The 17,945-nt window shown below is 53.9% G+C and overlaps 1 protein-coding gene and 1 non-coding gene across 6 annotated transcripts; both read right to left on the reverse strand.

Annotated features, from left to right (window-relative positions):
• LOC102449030 (aurora kinase C) lies at positions 1 to 16,547 on the reverse strand. Of its 5 annotated transcripts, XM_075907000.2 has the most exons (10): positions 14,258 to 14,519; positions 8,372 to 8,446; positions 6,299 to 6,350; positions 4,703 to 4,853; positions 3,443 to 3,506; positions 2,891 to 3,082; positions 2,053 to 2,191; positions 1,166 to 1,314; positions 912 to 1,086; positions 1 to 550 (listed from the first exon to the last, which is right to left on the reverse strand). In XM_075907000.2, exons 3-10 carry the CDS (start codon positions 6,347 to 6,349, stop codon positions 374 to 376), a joined length of 1,098 nt encoding a protein of 365 aa, XP_075763115.1. In that variant the 5' UTR covers position 6,350; positions 8,372 to 8,446; positions 14,258 to 14,519; the 3' UTR covers positions 1 to 373. The 5 variants fall into 5 exon arrangements, with proteins under 5 accessions (XP_075763115.1, XP_006116234.3, XP_075763116.1 ...); XM_006116172.5 differs by lacking the exons at positions 8,372 to 8,446; positions 14,258 to 14,519 and adding an exon at positions 15,900 to 16,330; XM_075907001.2 differs by lacking the exon at positions 8,372 to 8,446 and having other exon boundaries at positions 14,254 to 14,519.
• LOC112544664 (U8 small nucleolar RNA) lies at positions 15,782 to 15,910 on the reverse strand. Its single transcript, XR_003088011.1, has one exon. It is a non-coding gene; the product is annotated as a U8 small nucleolar RNA (small nucleolar RNA).
• Positions 16,548 to 17,945: the final 1,398 nt, after the last annotated feature.

Below are 17,945 nucleotides of genomic sequence, written 5' to 3' on the forward strand. Positions count from 1 at the left end.
TCCACAGAAAAATAACTCCAACTTTTATTAGAAAGGAGGGTGCAGCGCCCCCAGACACATTTAAAACAGGCCATTCCAGGGCAGCTCCTGGCCCCGTGGCACAGAGGCAGGAAAAGAGGCAGGCAGGGACTCCCTGACATCCCAAGGGTCGCAAATGGCTGGACAGCCAGGAACGCAGTCAGCAAAAGGGACAACTGGGGAGGGGCCCTGGAGCCAGATCCCTCAAAACTGAGAAACTCTCTGGAGCCATGGTCCTTTACTTTTCGTTCTGAACATGCGTGGCAGCCACCTGCCTTTGGCTGGGACCAGCCGAGAGGGGGACCACTGTGACTGCTCCCCCTTGCAGAAGGGTGATAGATGCTGTGGGGCAGGGCTAGTTGGCAGAGGCGGGAGTAAAGACGGGTGGCAACACCCGCCGAGAGTGGGCCTTCACCCAGGGGTGCTCCAGCACAGCCCGCAGCGGCAGCCGCTCCGCAGGATTGTGACGCAGTAGCTTCGTAATCAGGTCCCGGGAGCCTTCTGACATGAACGGCGGGAACTGCAGATCCACCTGCCGGGGGGCACACAGAATCAGAGAGGCTGACCCAATACACAGCTCAGGGGGAGGGGCGCACAAAGCCAGGATTCTCTCTCTGATGTAGAACCTACAGAAGGACTTTCCTTTGCTCCCACCCGGGTGGGTTTAAAATGTCCTCAGCCCATAGTTAATGACTTGTGCCCATATGCAAGGCAGGACCCCTCACAGCTCGTGCCCCCCCCCCCCCCCCCAACAACCAAAGCCCATGGTGTTCCATGAGTTATTCTGCCACATCCTTCCCTCAACCAGTGATGAAATGCAACCACTTCTGGGGCAGGGCAGCTGGTTACACTGGGACTCCTTGTCTGGCAAGGAGATGGGGTAGCGGCCTAACCTTGGTAATACGGCGATATGTCTCCGTGTGGGTGGAGCTCTCAAAGGGTGGGTGTCCTACCAGCAGTTCATAACACAACACCCCGATGCACCAAAGATCCACCTTCTCATCATGAGTCTTGCCCTCAATCATCTCGGGGGGCAAGTAATCCAGTGTGCCACACATGGTCCTCCGCCTGCAGGGGTGGGGAGGAGGTGAGTGCCAAGCTGTGGAATGGGCAGGGATCCCCACAGAACCCCCTGGGCAGCTCTCACCTGAGCGAGGGCGCATGCACGGACCAGCCGAAGTCAGCGATCTTTAGTTCGCCTTTGAGGCCCATGAGCAGGTTCTCCGGCTTGATGTCCCGATGTATCACCTTCTTGGCATGACAGTAAATGAGTGCATCCGCCAGCTCCTCCATGAACTGTGGGCAGAGCACAGGCTGTGAGCACGAGGCATGGTGTGCACGGAGTGGGGGGGGGGGGGGGGGGGGGGAAGAGGAAGAACAGAAATCACCTATTTTCCCTGCTATTGCCCCCTCAAATCCAAACTACGTTGGAGGGGAGAAGAAACACCTTGAAAAGAAGAAAATTCCCACTTATTTCCACATGCTCCCAAGGTCCCTTCTATTTGCCCCCACAAAAAACAGGGGCAAAACTTAAAAATAAATGTTAGTGGAGAAAAAAATATTTTCTGCCATGGGTAGAGCAACTTTCAACAATATTCCCCTTGTCCCACATCACCTCTTAGTGCCTCCCTGGGACAATACAGGCCTCAAGACTGGTCTACTCTCGCTTAGTGCTTGTCCTCAGTAGATAGGTATAGCCTCACCCCTGTTGTACAGATGGGAAAACTGAGGCAACAGAGCAGAAATGTCTTGCAGAAGGGTGCCTATTAGGTCAGAGCAGAGCCAAAAACATAACCCTCACAGCTCCTTCCCCACTCTAACCACTAGGCACCATTCTCCTGCCAGGGAGAGAACCCAAGAGTCCTGACCCTCTGGCAGTGCTGTACCCACTAGATCATGACACCCTCACAGCCAAGGTGGAGATACCGCATGCCAAGCCCATATCTAATGGGGGAGCTGCAGTCCACATGCTCTGAGCTGCAAATGTCATCCCCTGGCCCCTTCTCTCCCAGTGCTGCTCCACCCAGCACTCACTGTGGCTGTCTTCTGCTCATCAAACTGCCGGCACTTCTGCAGCTCCTTGTACAGCTCGCCGCGGGGCGCGTACTCCAGGATCAGGTAGACCCGCTTCTTGTCGTGGAAGTAGTTGTAGAGGCGCAGGATGTTGGGGTGTCTGCAGGCCAAAGGTGCGGGGCAGTCAGTCAGGCCTGAGTATGCAGAAAGCATCCCCTATCTGTGCCCCCATCACCGCCACATTCCCTGCCCCAAAGCGCCCCGTAACTCAGACTGGCCTGCCAGGGAAGAGGGCTCCCTGTTGAGCCTCTGCCCCATAGTGCCCCCTAGGGGCCAGCCCCCAACCCTGTGAGAAGCCAGGAACCCTTTGGATCCTGCAGCATGTCAGCTGCTGGGGGATGACTGGGATCAGGGTCAGATCATGGAGGGGTAGGACAGCTTGGGATGGTGTGTGTGGGGAAGCAACACTGTCACTTGTCATGAGGGGAGCCTCTATGCCTCAGATCCCTCTGCTGGAGAGAGCCCTATAGACACAACCTGAGACATGGGTCACCGGGAGCTGTCATGGGTGGCTGGGGTTGCCCCAGCTGGCCCCTCCCTATCTGGTCTAGTCTATGGCTGCAGAGCTCTGCCTAGGAACCCTCCTCCCCTGAGGGACTGCTGTCCCCCCCTCTTAATCTCCTGGGTCCCTCGCTTCCAGGCTGGGCTTACCCCACCAACCACTCTCAAGGGTCAAGCCTTCAGCCTAGACCACCCTGCCCCATATGAGCTGCAGAAGGCAGGGCTCTGCTCAGCTCCCCAGGGCCCCCTGTGCGCGCCAGCATTTTGAGTTACCCCACCCATGCCCATCCCCACCCACTGGAGATGGGCCTGGATCTCGATCTCCCGCCGCAGCTGGTGCTCCACGCCCTCCTTCTCCATCTGTGACTTGAAGAGCACCTTGAGTGCCACGATGAACTTGGAGTCCCGCTCCCGGGCCAGGTACACATTGCCAAACTTGCCCTTGCCCAGTGGCCGCCCAATCTCAAAGTCGTTGATGGTAAAGACTCTCCTGGAGGTGGCCACAGGGAGACACAGAACAAGGGATGCTAAGGGTCTTCTGGAACAGCAGGTGGCTCCACCCCTCTCTTCACTCCAAATTTTCTCTCCCAGCCCCACTCCTCTCCTAGGGGATTTGGGGCAGCCAGGCCCTATCTCCACCCTGGGACAACCCTCCCCATCCTGGGACAGCCTTCCCCCCAGATTCCCTTCCCACCTCACCCCAGAGGTCCTCTCAGATCCCCACTCCCCTCCTGGGGCAGCCCTGTCGCCAGAATGCAGTTGCCCCCAATCCTCCCCCATCCCTCGCAGCCCTCCCACCAAGGCCTGCTCACCCCAGATCCTCCCCTTCCTGGCCAGCACAAGTACTCACTGGGGAGTGGGCTGAGCACTCTGGGCACCGGAATTGGGTTCGGCAAGCACCCTGCCTGCGATGGCTGCAGAGAGGGAGAGAGTGTCACAGGCTAGCACTCTCTGTTGCTTTAGGTCCCCCAATTCCCAAAGACAGGTCCCAGCAGGCAGCCTAGATGTTACAGGTGCCCGCAGTTCCCAGCTGAGCTAGATGCCATCCCAGCCCCATACACCAACACCCTGGGCAAGCTGTTTTCATGGTTAACCACTTTCCCCGGCACAGCTGGCTGCAGCTCCCAGCCTCATCTGCCGGGTTAAGCTTTGAGGAGCCAGGGCCTATTTGAAATCATGGGAAGGTGGGCGGGCAAAGCCCGCCCACGTTCTAAAAGCCCCTCCCCAACCTTATGGGAGGGACACTGAACCCATGTTCAACTGAATCCGGGGGACAAACAATGACAACAGGGTCAAGGAGTGTGGGTCACAGGTTTTGAGGAGCCAGGGAGGCAGGCCAGCCAGATCTCAGAAAGCAGGGACTGTGCCATGGAGCTGGAGTCCCCCAGCAGGAGGCCCTGGTGGTGCTGGGGTAAAGGGCATACATGATTCTCAAAGGCAGAGGGCAGCCCCAGTCTCTGCCACTGCAGGTGTGTGTGTGTGGGTGGGGAGGGGAGGGGTCAAAAGGATGCTGGAGAAGGGGGAAGAGAAGAGACATAGAATCAACTTGAGGGTCAGAGCAGGCGCTGGATAGCAGGGCCATCAGGGCAGGGGAGGCGTGTCAAGGTGGAGGCATGGAAGGACTTGCCTGGGAAGAAAATCCCAGGTCTAACCAAGTGGGAAGCAGGTATCAGACACATTTGCATTGGAGATTAAACCCCAGTGTTTCCAGTGGAAGGAGCTATGCAGGAAGTGGGGGGCTGGGCCAGTGTTGAGGACTCAGATCCAGTCAGGAAGTGGGTTTGGAAGACACTTTAGCCAAACCTAACTACCTGCCTCCATCCAGGGGAAGATTCTCTGGCCTGGGCAAACAAGGAGGTCAGACTGGCTAATCTAATGGGCTTATCTGGCCTCCAAGTGCTGTGTCAGAAATCCCTTTGATGTTTGTCCAGTCCCGAGCTCCTAGACCTCAGGAACATCTGCCCTGCCCTTCTGTGTAACTAAGTTGCTCACCCCAGAACCTCCCCATCCTGCTGGCCGAGCTAGAGCAGATCTGTTCAAAACACAGCCCACGTGGATTACAGCCCACGTGGATTGAAGCCTCTTTGCCCCCCAGTCTGCCCCTCCTTACCTGGCTTCTGGATGCTAGGAGGCTTCAGGATGATTTTATTGGTGCTGGCCATGGCTCTCTGCGCCAGCAGCAACTCAGAGGGGGTGCCGATGGCCATGTAGGGATCTTTCCGTGGGACTCGCTGGGGGCCCACCCCACTTAGCACCCCATGCTACGGGGAGAGAGAGAGAGAACAACCAAAGGTCAGAGATGGGCACCAGAGACTGGACTGGGTCTGAGACACAGCCCAGCTGCCCCAGCTTTGAATACCAGCTGTGGTGCCTGGGAAGGTACAAGATCTGGGGCAAACTCCCCCACCCCAGGTCCCACCCCTGCTCTACCTCCACTTCACCCCTTCCCTCAAAGCTTGCCCCAGCTCCAGAGCCACCCTACCCTCTCCTGCTCTGCCCCCACTGCACCACTTCCCTGAGACACACAACCTAAGGAATTATTGGGGGGCCATGCATGGGGCAGCAGCAGGGGTCAGGCCCCCACATTCACCACACTGGCTGGAACTGCATGAAGTAGAGTGATCCCAGTAGCCTACTCTGCTTCCAGTAGCTCCCACCACCGTGATGAGTGCAGGGGGCCCTATCCCCTGCTGCTGCCCCATTCTAGCCCCCCCCCCCCCCCAGTAATACTCCAGGCTGCCCTGGGCTCCATGGGTCCTGCCCATAAGATAGTTGAGGCAGCTTCCACGGGGTCTCCTAAAGCATCCTATAGATGGGACAGCTCTGGTGGTGAGAGGCATGGCAGCCAGCAGCTCCCAGGGCCATGCCATGGGCAGCCAGCTGTCCCCATAGATCCAAAGGCCAAAGGGAGCAGCAGGATCATCTCCTCTGCTAACAGCCTCAAAAGAAATACTAGAACAGATGTTAGAAATCTAGCCAATCTTGATTGGGAAATTGTTAGCAATGGAGAATCCCCTATGCCCCTCACTCAAGCATTAAAAACATACACCGTTTCCAGTCTAGTCAATTTGTCTAGTTCCAACTCCCAGCTGTTGGATCACGTCACACACACCATTTGCTTGTGCCCAGTTTATTAGATCACTCGGAATCACAGATTTGTTAGCTCTGCCTTCTCCTACTAAATCAAACTCCTGGTGTCTCTCACTTCCAGGCTGGTTTTCTAACCCTTGAATTGTTCTCATCTCTTCTGAGCCCTCTCAAATTAGTCCATATCCTTCTGGGATTGGGGGCACCAGACCTGGACCCAGAATCCCAGTGGTGGATGCACCAGCCTGTGGTGGCTGGCCACCAACCCTGTACTGTGGGCACTGAGCAGGGACTTCACTTTGGCTCTGGTGTAGGGGGGCACCTGATCTTGGGCAAGGGAGTCCATGTGGTACTCCAATCTAGTAAGGAAGATACAGGGTTCCACATGGTAGCTGGATGGGGGAACCTCGATCTCAGGCAGGAGGGGGCCCAGGACACCATACAGCATTCAGCCAGGAGACCCTGATGTCAGCCAGTGGGAGAGTGTTTATATAGTACCCGGGGGCCTTGATCTCAGATGAGGGAAGGGAGTCTCTGATTTCTGACGGGGGGGACAGGCTTTCGCACAATGCCTAGCATGACAGAATCCCTCCTCCCAGGGCCTGCACGCTTGGCTTACCTTTGCCAGGCTGATACCAGCGCAAGGGGTCACATTCTCCTTATAGGCCATTCTGTGGGGAGAAGCAGGTATGTTACAACTAGCCAACATCCACACTGTGTCCACTCCAGGCTGCCTGGATCAGGGGATCCCACAGAGCACAAGATTCCCTGCTTTACAGAAGAGATCAAAGTGATTCAGTGATGGAGCCAGGGTCATACAGGAACTGGGAGCCCAGGGCCAACCCAGTAGTCTAACCGTTAGCTCTGCCTTCTCCTACTAAATCAAACTCCTGGTGTCTCTCACTTCCAGGCTGGTTTTCTAACCCTTGAATTGTTCTCATCTCTTCTCTGAGCCCTCTCAAATTAGTCCATATCCTTCTGGGATTGGGGGCACCAGACCTGGACCCAGAATCCCAGTTGTGGATGCACCAGGACCAAATCTAGAAGGAAAATGACCTCTCTGTGTCCACTCAAGATGCCCCCGTTTAATGATCATGTTTGCTCATGTCCAGTTTATACCCTCCTCTCCCCCCAGCCCCCAATATTTCTCCAACTCTCTGCTTCCCAAGAAGAACTCCCCGGCCCTGTACAGCTCGCCTGCATTTGCAGATGGCTACATTTAGCCTTATCAAAGCATGTATTTTGCATGCGCTCAGGTTCACCAAAGCGATCCAGAGTCCCTTGTGACCCAGACTGAGTTATTTACCATGCTCCTGTTAAGGACATTTAACTGTTTTCTTCCAGGCCATGTTAAATACAGGGATGCAAAATCCTGTTTATTTGGTTAACCAGTTAAATATGGTGTTTAACTGGTTACCCGATTAAAGGGAGGGCAGCCAGATGGGCTGGCGCTGCCTCTGCCACCGCAAGCAGCAGTTGTTCCACACAACCGCAGCAGCTCCCCCCAGTTAACTGGAACTGGCAAGTATTATCCGTTACAGGTGATGCTTGTCGGTTAACCTTTCACATCCCCAGTTAAACACTTGGTCAAGAACTGATCTCTGCAGGATCCTGCTGGAAACAGATCTGCTGTTTGAATCAGCAGCCCCAGCTCACCCAGGGGACCTGACGCACAAACAATTGCTTCTGGAGAAGCGATTTGGGGAGGACAAGCAGATAAACAATACTTTATGATGAAGGCTGGAAAGCCAATTTCTTCCCCCAAATAAGCATGTCCAGCTCTCCTAGGTCCACACCAACCTGGACTTTGCAAGAGGTTTCTGTGGAGGACCCAGAAATACAGACTGGAGATCAAACAACTCTGAAGGGGACCTTTAACACAGACGACTTTTCTACCAGCTGTTGGAGTGACACAGCCTGTTCTCCCAGGCTACGTCTACACTGGCCCCTTCTTCGGAAGGGGCATGGTAATTTTGAACTTGGGAATAGGGAAATCCGCGGGGGATTTAAATATCCCCCGCGGGATTTAAATAAACATGGCCGCCGCTTTTTTTCCGGCTTGGGGAAAGCCAGAAAAAAGCGTCTAGACTGGCACGATCCTCCGGAATAAAGCCCTTTTCCGGAGGATCTCTTATTCCTATTTTCAAGTTCAAAATTAGCATGCCCCTTCTGAAGAAGGGGCCAGTGTAGACGTAGCCCCAGGGTGCAAAGAGCTAAGGGAAGATCTGAATTTAAAGCCCCTCCCACCCATTCCTATGAACCCCCCTTCCCCCTGCACAAGCCAGCTTTAAGAATGAACAGAGCAGGCAGTGACTGTGTATTGGTTCTGACTTCAGACTTGTCAAGGATTTAGTGTCTCCCAGCTGAACCTAGGAAATGCAGTTCTGACTGCCCCTGTAACATCTACAGCTGCACAATCACATGCTACATTTGCCATAGGATCCCAGCCTCAGTCAGCACCCTGTATGGATGGTGCTCGTGCAAGGAGCCTGTCTCCTCCTCTAATAAGCGGCCACCTGGCTTGTTTCCGGTCACCTCTTCTAACCCTGTGCTAAAGTTGTGACGCCCCGTCTCCTGCCAGCGTTTGGCCCTCTGAGAGCAGAGCACTTCCCATGCTCTGATCTCACTGGGCCAGCCTTGCCAGCCAAGGGCTCCCTCTGCCCTTGTTTGGTGTGCATGCAGCACAGCTTACCATGACACCAGCAGCAAATCAGGCCCTGGGGGCTCATTTTGGACAACCAGGTAGGAAGACTTATTTAACAGCCACCTAGGAAAAATGTGTTGTAATTGACTTGGCCAGTGTCTCCTGGAAACTCAGTGACAGAGGCTAAGGCCAGAATCCAGCTCTTTAGAAGAGCATCAATCAACTGCCTTCACCATGAGACCATCCTTCCTGCCTCGTTGACCACACCCCCTTCCAAGCTCTGTCACACAAGAGGCAGGGATATCAGTCACCTTCCCTGCACCACTCCAATTCATGCTCACAGCCGGCCCATCTTGTGCACCTACTGAGCCAGGGGTTCTGTGGAATAACTAGTATACAATAAAGCAATTAAAACTCGGTTTTCCCAAGAACAGCAAAAGCCATGTCCCTAACATCACAGTTGTGTCACCAACAAATTTAAAGTCTCTGTTCCAAAGCTGGGCGGCGCTAGAGCAGCTCATAAAAAGAATGGGGAAAATGCTATAACTTTTCCTATTCTCAGAAACAGCTGGACCATTTTGGCTGAAGTTTGCTCCTAAAAGTCAGCCTGAGCTGGACCCAGGCTGGACAATTTCTGTGCAAATGGTTACATTTTGCCAAAAGTTATAATTTCAAAAGATAATATTGATATTTATTTTGAAGCATTTCCTCCCCAGTGTTTACATATTTAAATCCCAGCTGTGCAAATTGGGGAGAAAATGCTTAAAAACTAGGGATGTTAAGGACTAGTCGCTTCCCCCCCTTGCTGCCTCTATCTGATAGGGCAGTGGTCTTCAACCTTTTTACACCCAAGATCACTTTTTAAATGTCAGGACAAGCCAAGATCTACTCCATCTCTTCCCCAAGACCCCACCCCTTCCCTGAGGCCCCACCCTCTGTGTTCCCCTTCTCTCCCATCACTTGCTGTCCCCAGCCTTTACTCACACTGGGTTGAGACAGGATGTGTGGGCTCTGGGATACGAATGAGGGATATGGGTGTGGGAAGGGGTGAGAGGTGCAAGCTCTGGGAAGAAATTTGGGTGCAGGTGGAGGACAAGGGGATGCTGGCTCAGGGAGGGGACTCCAGGCTGGGGAGTGGTGGGGTCAGGTGGAGGGTTTGGGGTGCTGGAGTTTGGGCTGGGGTGCATGAGGGGCTCAGGGCAGGGAGTATGATGGGCTCAGGACAGATTTGCAGCACGTGGATGGTGCAGGAGTGTCGTGGTAGAAGACAGGATGTAGGGGTGCAGGAGTTTGGGGATGAGAGGCTCAGGACAGGGGGTTCCAGTGTATGATAGGCTCAGGTTTGGGGTGGTTTGGGGTTGGGGGTGTGTGTAGGAGTGTTATGATGCTGCGGCCAGATGGGGGCTTGATCCCAACTGGGGGCTTGTTGGCCAGGCTTCATTTTAAATAAAATATGTCAAACAAAATGTTTCAGCATTGTCTTTATTTATGAAAGGGGCACGGAACCTGTTTTGAGTCAGGGATCACTGACCCACAGAAAAGTCAGTTGGGGGCCACACAAGTGAGATGCAAACACACACCTCCCCAAAACCCCCCAATCCTCACTAATGTGGCCCCAACTGAGACTCCTCACTCCCCTGGCACTCTAGCCCCAGGCCAGATTAACTCTTCTGGGTTCCAGGGTTAGTGGAATTTGTGGGCCCTTCTACAATCTGAGGTGGGGTAAAAAATGAGGGATCCAGTGTGCAGGACAGGGCTGCCAGTGAGTAGGATAAGGATGGGGGTGCAGAATCTGGGTGGAAAATAGGGTACAGGAGCAAGCTGGAGGTAGGTATCTGGCCATGAGAGAGGGGGCAAGAGCAGGTTGCTGGTGGGGGGTCTAGCTAGGGGGCAGAGGCAAGAGGTTAGTGGGGGTTTGGGCAGGGTGCAGGGGAGTCTGGCCAGGAGTCAGGGTGCTGGTGGTGGCTGGGGCACGGGTCAGGTGCTAGTGGGGGGGTCTGGACAGAGGGAGGGGACAGGGACAGTTCGGGCCAGTACCTGGGGATCCTGCAGCTGCATGCCAGGTCTGGTCTCAGAAAATTACAGACCCAGCTTTTCAGGAAGTGCGCTGGCTATTTGCAGGGGGGGGGGGGGGGGGGGGGGAGGAGGGGAAGAGCAGCCCACATGCCTCCTGAGGCCCCGAACCTGGTGCGCTGGCACTACCTCTGTTGTCACTGGAGGTAGCATCAGCAGGGGCTGCTTCTTGGGGGCCTTGCCCCCCGATCGCTATTGACTGGTTGGAGACCACAGTGATAGAGGCTGCAAAGGAGGCGGGGGGGGGGGGGGGAGTGGAGGGGTACTTCAAAGTGGCAGCACTGCTTCGAGCCTGGAGTCAGCTGTGAACTCCCAGCTGACCCCGGGCTCCGTGCAGTGCTGCCCCTTTAAAACGCTGCTGCGGTGTTTCAAAGGGGGCAGCACTGCCCTATCAACTAATTGAATAGTCGATGCAAAAATGCATCGACTATTTGATTAGTCTATTACACGATACTTAACATCCTTAATAAAATCCAGTTTTAAAAGTTTGCCAGTTTAATGTTAAAATTAATTAGTTAACTGGCTGCGCTGGGGGTTCCTGGGGCCAAGCGCGACCACCTGTTAACTGCTTACCCTGCAAGGGTGATGCTTACTGGGTAACCAGTTAACCCTTAATATCTTTATAGCTCTACTGTAAAACATCTATTTTCCTTTCCATTTTCAATTTTCAGTTGTGGGAAATTGGCAGGCATCAGACCATGAGTTAATGACTAGAGTTGACAGACTGAAAAAGTGAAAGCTATGTAATCATTAACCCACAAACAGCCATATGTCTATATCTCATGTCAAAATACACAAAGTGAAGACCCCCTTAAATTAAACTGTTTGCAAGCAGCATTTTTCTTACTTTGCCTGTCCATTTTGATTATTACACATGGAAGTATTTATCACCAGTTCGCACATGCAGTGAAATTGACCTTCACCCATAAAAACCTAACCTGTCCAAGTCTAGTTAACAGAAACAAGACATCTCAAAACGTTTGGATCCTGCTCACTTTTTCACTTACAGTAAAAAAAAATCTCCTCTGCATAATAAACGCTGATAGGCAGCTTTCCTCACAGAACTGCCAGCTCTCTATGCACGCTGGCTCCTGCCTATCCACTCCCCCCCCCCCCGCCGCCAATGCTGCTGCCTCTGACACAGACGCAGCAATGCAGGGTGGGAGGAGGAAGCCCATGTAACCATGAACATTACCGGATGAGCCCAGGCTCATTGGTTAACATCGTACACATATACACTATCACATCCCTAACCAATTCTCTCTTTTCTTTAAATAAAGTTTTAAGTTAATAAGATTTGGCTCTAAGCATGTATTTTGGGTAAGATCTAAGTTAAATATTGATTTGAGGGTGCAGCTAGTCCTTTGAGATCAGAATATTTTCTTGTTTATGATGAACTGAGATTTTCAGTAATTGTCATCCTATTTGACCTGGATACTTTAAGGGAATTGAGTTGTTTGGACATCCAAGTAACCAGTGACATAGAACAGAAGCTGTTTTGCGCTGACTCTGGAAATTTCAATATTAAAATATCTAGCACTGCCCCATTCGATTTGTAGTTCATGCAAACTGAGTGACCTCAGCTGGCTCCCACAGGGATCACGGTTACAAACCGGTTAACTGTTTGCAGGGCAGCTGGGACTGAAGTCCCACCTACCAGGGATGGCGGGGGCTGCTCCAGGCCAGCCTGCCCCCCATGGATAGGACTAAGGCCACTTCTGTCATGGCCCCGCCTACCTGCTGTGGCCAGAGCCTGCCTTCCATGGCCCTGGTCCTACCTGCCTACCCAATGCAGCCATGGCCGGGATCCACCAGCTGGCCCAACATGAAGGTTGCCAAAGTCATGTCTGCCTGTTGCACAGCTGGGCCTAGGGATGTAAAATCCCCTTTAATTGGTTAATCAGCCCTTCCTGTGGGGTATCCAAGCCAACTGCAGACAGAACAGCCCCAACCCAAAGCAAGCGCCCTGTGGGGCTGGAGCAACCCCCTGTGGGAACTGCACTATCTGTTAACAGGTTAGGGGTAATTAGAACCAGTAACACTTTCCCAGCTCTTCTGTTGCCCCAACATGTTTGAGTAGTTGAGGATATGCCAGCTGGCCTAAGGCAGCTGGGGCTGCTTTGGCCTGGCACACCTGGTCATCCAACGGGGTTTGGACAAGGTCTGGTTAATTTTACATCCCTAGCTCCAATGTGGAGGGGAAGAAAAGACAAAGACCCCTACACTGGGGAGAAAGATGGGAACCTAAGCCCTTGGTATGGTGTGGAGAATGGAAATACTTATGGAGAGAGTTACAGGAAATCCCAGACAGAGGTGTAACAGGAGAGGACACACAGGAAGCAGGGGATAGCGGAGGGTTGTGAGGCATCCTGGAGTGCAAGGTGCTGGGCCACACACCCCAACAGGTATTGTGCCAGCACTTTGAGATCTCAGCTGAGATTATGGCCCCACAGCATTGGTTACAGCAGATGTGCCCTGGGAAACATTATACGAACAGAGGATAGGAGGGAGAAATCAAGGCATGGGGGAGGGGAAGGTGCTAAAGATCACCCAATGAGCCAGGAATAGATCCCAAGAGCCCTGACCACCTCCTCCTCCTCCTCCACTATCTTCTAGCCACTAGCCCATGCTGGCACAGCAGCTCCCATGGTTCCATCCTAGCAAGACCCATTGCTTCCCACTCCACCAGCCTGCTGAATTAGACACCATGGGGAGCAAAGCACAGCTAGAGGCCTGTCTGCCCAGGCCCCACCTCACTCCTCCACCCCCTGACAATCAGGGCCCAGACCGCCCAATGGGAGAACAATGTCTACTTTGTCCATCAGAACACAGGTTTGAAACCCTGAAAGTAAGCAACCAAGCCACCTGCTACGTCAAGTGGCATGCTAGCGAGAACTGGACGTGGACAGGCTACAAGAGCAGATGCATTTGGGCTGCTTGAAAGCAGGGCTCAGTCTGTGACCGGGGCAGGACAAGGGTGCCCCCCAGTGGGCAGAGGGATGTGCCATGCACCCCAAGAAAAGCCAAGTAATAATCCCACACCTGGCAGACCTGTCCACTTACATATTTTTTGATTGCTTCCCATTAAAGTTAATGGCCCATTCACCAGCTGATTCAATTGGTTAGTCCATGGAGTGTCTTGGTGCAGCCCAGCCCCCAAGCCAGGCCCACTCCACAAACTCTGCCCTAATCAATAACCTCCATACTGGGCTGCCACTCGCACCCAACCCAACCCCTCAGCTGCCTGAGCCCACCGCAGCACTCCAACTCAAGCCTCACTCCCATCACCATTCTCAGGATCTGCCTCCTATGACTCATCCCACTCTCGGGTACACACCCCTAGCCTCAACTCATATCCTAGACCCCTACTCCCCACACATCAGTTAACGTTCAGTCCCCTGATACTAGCCACACTCCACCTGGCTCAAAGACTCCCTACCATGTCCCAGGGTGACCCTCAGCCCCACATCCACCATATGCCCCCATGTCCAGCAGTCCAGCCCCATAAGCCTCCTCTCCCAAGCCCATAACCTAATAACTCCTCGTTGCTGCAGTAAGCCCATAATCCCCAGAGCACCCTACCATAACTCCCGGGACCCCTAGCCCCCATAAACCTCTCAAGAACCACTCCCCCCACCCCCACACTCATCACCCCGCGCCTCCCCAACCCCCCTCCCCCCACCCCCCACTATAACCCCCCGCTGCCCCAGCCCCCAATAGCACCCCTCCCCCACTTCCTCCTGCTCCGCCCATATCCCCCCTCCCATTCCCTTGGCTCTCCCGCCCCCACAAGCTCCGCTTCTCTCCACGCCATAATCCCAAACCGCGGTGCCCCTCCCCCCACAATTCCCCGGTACCTGCCTCGGGCCGCGCGCTCAACCCGCTCCACCGCCGCGCCGGCCTCTGCTGCTCCCGACCGGCCACGCGTTGGGGGGGGGGGGGAGGAAAGAGCACCGACCAATCACTCAGGCCGGACAAGCCACGCCCCCTGCGACATGGCCAATCACGGCCCTGGGCTCGCGATTCAAAATCTCTTCTTGGTAGCCAACTGGCCGGGATGCGAGTGTGTCCACCCCCGCTCCGTCATTGTCCGCTACGATCCGCCATTGGCCGTCGCACCCAGCCGCCCCCGCCCCTTCCACTCCACTATTGGCCGCCGCGACGCCCTTCCTCCACTCTCCGATTACGCTTCTTTATAGGTTTTCACAGCCCTCTCGCTCCTTCGCGATTGGCTGCCTGGTTCCTTGGCCAATCCCCAGCCAACTCAACGGCCTTGGGGCGGGAATTCGGGAGTCAGGACGCCTCGCTCCGATTGGCTGCCACGGTGAGCGTCTGTTTTCATGTCACTAGGGTGCGGTTGGGTCTAGCGCCGGCTTCTTTAGCGTTTCAAACGAACGGGAGGGGGCAAGCCCTGTCAATCACTGCGGGCCGCGGCCAATCAGAGAGGCGGGTGAGGGAGGTGGGGTTCTGCTGGGAACACGGGGGTATCGCCCAGCCAATCTCGGAGGGAGAGGGGATACAATGGAGGGAAGGACACGGAGGAGGAGGAGGAGGAGGCAGCTGCCCCTCCTCCGACCAATCACAGGATAGAACCGGTGCAAAGCCCATCTAATCAGAAGGGGAAAGAGCCAATCACGATGAAGCGAGTGGGCTGGTCCAGCTAATAACAAGGAAGAGCTGCTGCCTCGCCCGGCCAATAAGAGCAGCCCCGAGGCTCCCACCCCACTGGTGCCCCTTATCCTGGCACCACATCCAGTGGCGAGGAGTCCCACCAGTGAACTGTACGCTTCTTTTTCTGCGGGTGTAACGTTACAATTTTTGCACTAGGACAGACAGAATACCCCGGTCATTGCTAAGGGATCGATTTTGATTGTAAGGTTACAACACTGTCTTCCACTATTTCAAAGATTGTGACTGTAACGTTACAATGTTGTTCCCCACTCTCGCAAGGAGCTTGTACGTAACATTACAATGTTACTCCCCGTTATGGAACTGCAAGGAATTGATCGTTGCTGCCACTTTGTTGCTCTGTTCCATGCTTACTACAGCAGAAGAATAAATTGTGACTGTAATATAGACTGAGACTGTAACATTACAACCTCTCTTGCTATTGTAAAGTAGTAGACTGTGACCATTGCTGCTCTCTGCCACCACGATATTAGGGTAACACTGTAGTGCTGCACCTCACTTTTGCAGAACTCACGGCGAGTAGAACACCACGACCGTAACAAAATTATCTATTTTAATCACTTAATACAACAAATACTTTATGTACCAAACCTTTTGTTTTTACAACATTATTAAAAACGAGCACTACAGCCAAACACGCTCAGAGGACCCACAAAACAGTCCCCGTCACAGCATCAGCGTAAGCCGCCGGGGAAACTCAGAAAGGAGCGGGCTACGGCGTTGCAGACCGTGGCCGCGGAGACTCTAATCATGTCTCATACGCTCTCCAATCATCATAGACTGCCCCCCGGCGGGGGAACAGGTAAGGATGTACCTTACTGACGATACTGACGCTTTACCGCCGCCGGGACCCAATGTCCAGCCATAATGATAGCAATCACGGTGAGGCGCGTGCTTCCACTCCCGCGTCCGGGAGAAAGTCCTCCATATGCTCGCTCCTCCTACTCCTTCGCCCTGTACGGCTCCGGAGAGATCCTCAAACAGCCACCGGATGCGCCCTATGGGCCCCAGTGGCTTTCTTCCCGCCATTCCCCGCGGCGCCTATTTGCATAGGCCCACACAAAGAGTGACTGTATTTCCCCAGAAAGAGGCGAATGCGATTTTTCATATCAGCGGCGCCAGGGCTGGGACCATAGCTCCCAGAAAAGACAGGCCAGCTGATTTGCAGCTGATAGCTGTGAGAACTGACACCCCATCTCTTGTACTTCCGCAGGGGAAAGGGCATGGCTTTACACCCCCCACTTTCTCCATGGGGCTCCTGCACACCCCCCACAGCTTCCCTCACAATCAGGGCCAGCCAGCCTCTTTGCTAAGGGTGGGATAGTTAAGCCCCATCACACTCATGTCACACAGAGACATGAACCTGGCAGTGGTGTCTGCCACAGGGATGCTTGGGACTTCACAAGGGCAGCAGAGCAAGTCAGGCCCCATCACACTGGGCACTGCTAGACCCCTCTGGGACTGAGACCAGTGAGACGCTGCCCGGATTCCCTGGCTGAAATTTGAGCCTTCGGCTACGTCTAGATTGCATCCCTTTTTCGTAAAAGGTATGCAAATTAGACACATCGCAATTGCTAATGAAGCGGGGATTTAAATCTCCCCCACTTCATTAGCATAAAAATGGCTGCCGCTTTTTTTCAGCACGGAGCTTTGCCGGAAAAAAGCACCAGTCTAGACGCAGATCTTTCAGAAAATAAAGCCTTTTCTGAAAGATCCCTTATTTTAAGAGGGATGGGGAGATTTAAATCCCCGCTTCATTAGCAATTGCGATACGTCTAATTTGCATCCCTTTTACGAAAAAGGGATGCAGTCTAGACGTAGCCTTCTTGTGCCAGGTGCTGCACAGACCCCCACCTGAGATTGGGACCTGTTGTGACAAGCACTGCCCAGACACCCCCCCCCCCACACACACCCACCCTGACTGAAACTGGGGCCTATTCATGCCAGTGTGTCCAAATCCCACCCCAGCTGAGATCAGGGCTATTCCTCTTTGTGTGTAAGGGGTGTTAGAGCCACCGACGGGGATTGGAGCCTGTTGCTCAGAGCTAATGGGCACCCATGCTGAGTAAACGCTGCAGTAATGACTGTGCCCTTAGCCCCAGCGACCCACTGCCCCTGTGCCAGCCAAGAGGTGGGAATTCACCTCTTTCCCTTCGGCTGCGTCTACACTGGCATGATTTTGCACAAATACTTTTAACAGAAAAGTTTTTCCATTAAAAGTATTTGCGCAAGAGAGCGTCTATACTGGCATGTGCCTTTGCGCAAAAGATTTGCTTTTGCGCAAAAGCATCTGTGCCAGTGTAGATGCTCTCTTGCACAAGAACACTCACGCAAGAGGACTTATCCCTGAGCGGGAGCGTCAGAGTATTTGCGCAAGAAGCACTAATGTTCTACTGTATGAAATCAGTGCTTCTTGCGCACAGTAGAACATCAGTATTCTTGAGCAAATACTTGCGTATTTACTCTACAATACCAGTGTAGACAGGCGGCAAGACAGGCGGTAGACAGGTGCCAATGTAGACACAGACTTCCAGTGCTTTTCATCCCAAAGCTCCCAATGCCTGGGAACTCCCCCAACCCTAAGCAGCCCCGCACGGCCCACATCTATGAGCTGGGAAAACAGATCAGACAGGGATAGAACATATAGTGTTGGAAGTGGATGGCTGAAAAAGAGGGCATGGGGGGATGGATGGGAAGGAAGGACAGAGGGGCAGACAGGCATGGGGAATTCTGCAATGGCTAGGCTCCCTAACAGCTGGAGTGGCAAGGCCATGGACTTTCCAATTCCTGAATCTTGTTCGCACCCCTGCACCTCGCCCTCTGCCCCAGTCCCACCCAAGCCTGCATCCCTAGCCAGAGC

The sequence above is a fragment of the Pelodiscus sinensis genome, chromosome 22, assembly GCF_052426305.1.
Source record: "Pelodiscus sinensis isolate ZL-2025 chromosome 22, ASM5242630v1, whole genome shotgun sequence".
NCBI lineage: Eukaryota > Metazoa > Chordata > Testudines > Trionychidae > Pelodiscus > Pelodiscus sinensis.

Coding starts and splice junctions, on each gene's coding strand:
- LOC102449030 (XM_006116172.5), bottom strand. CDS start 16,114: ATGGCGGGAAGAAAGCCACTGGGGCCCATAGGGCGCATCCGGTGGCTG. Junction 3,507..4,702: donor TCCTAGCATCCAGAAGCCAG/GTAAGGAGGGGC, acceptor CCCTCTCTGCAG/CCATCGCAGGCAGGGTGCTT. Junction 3,083..3,442: donor AGTGCTCAGCCCACTCCCCA/GTGAGTACTTGT, acceptor GGCCACCTCCAG/GAGAGTCTTTACCATCAACG.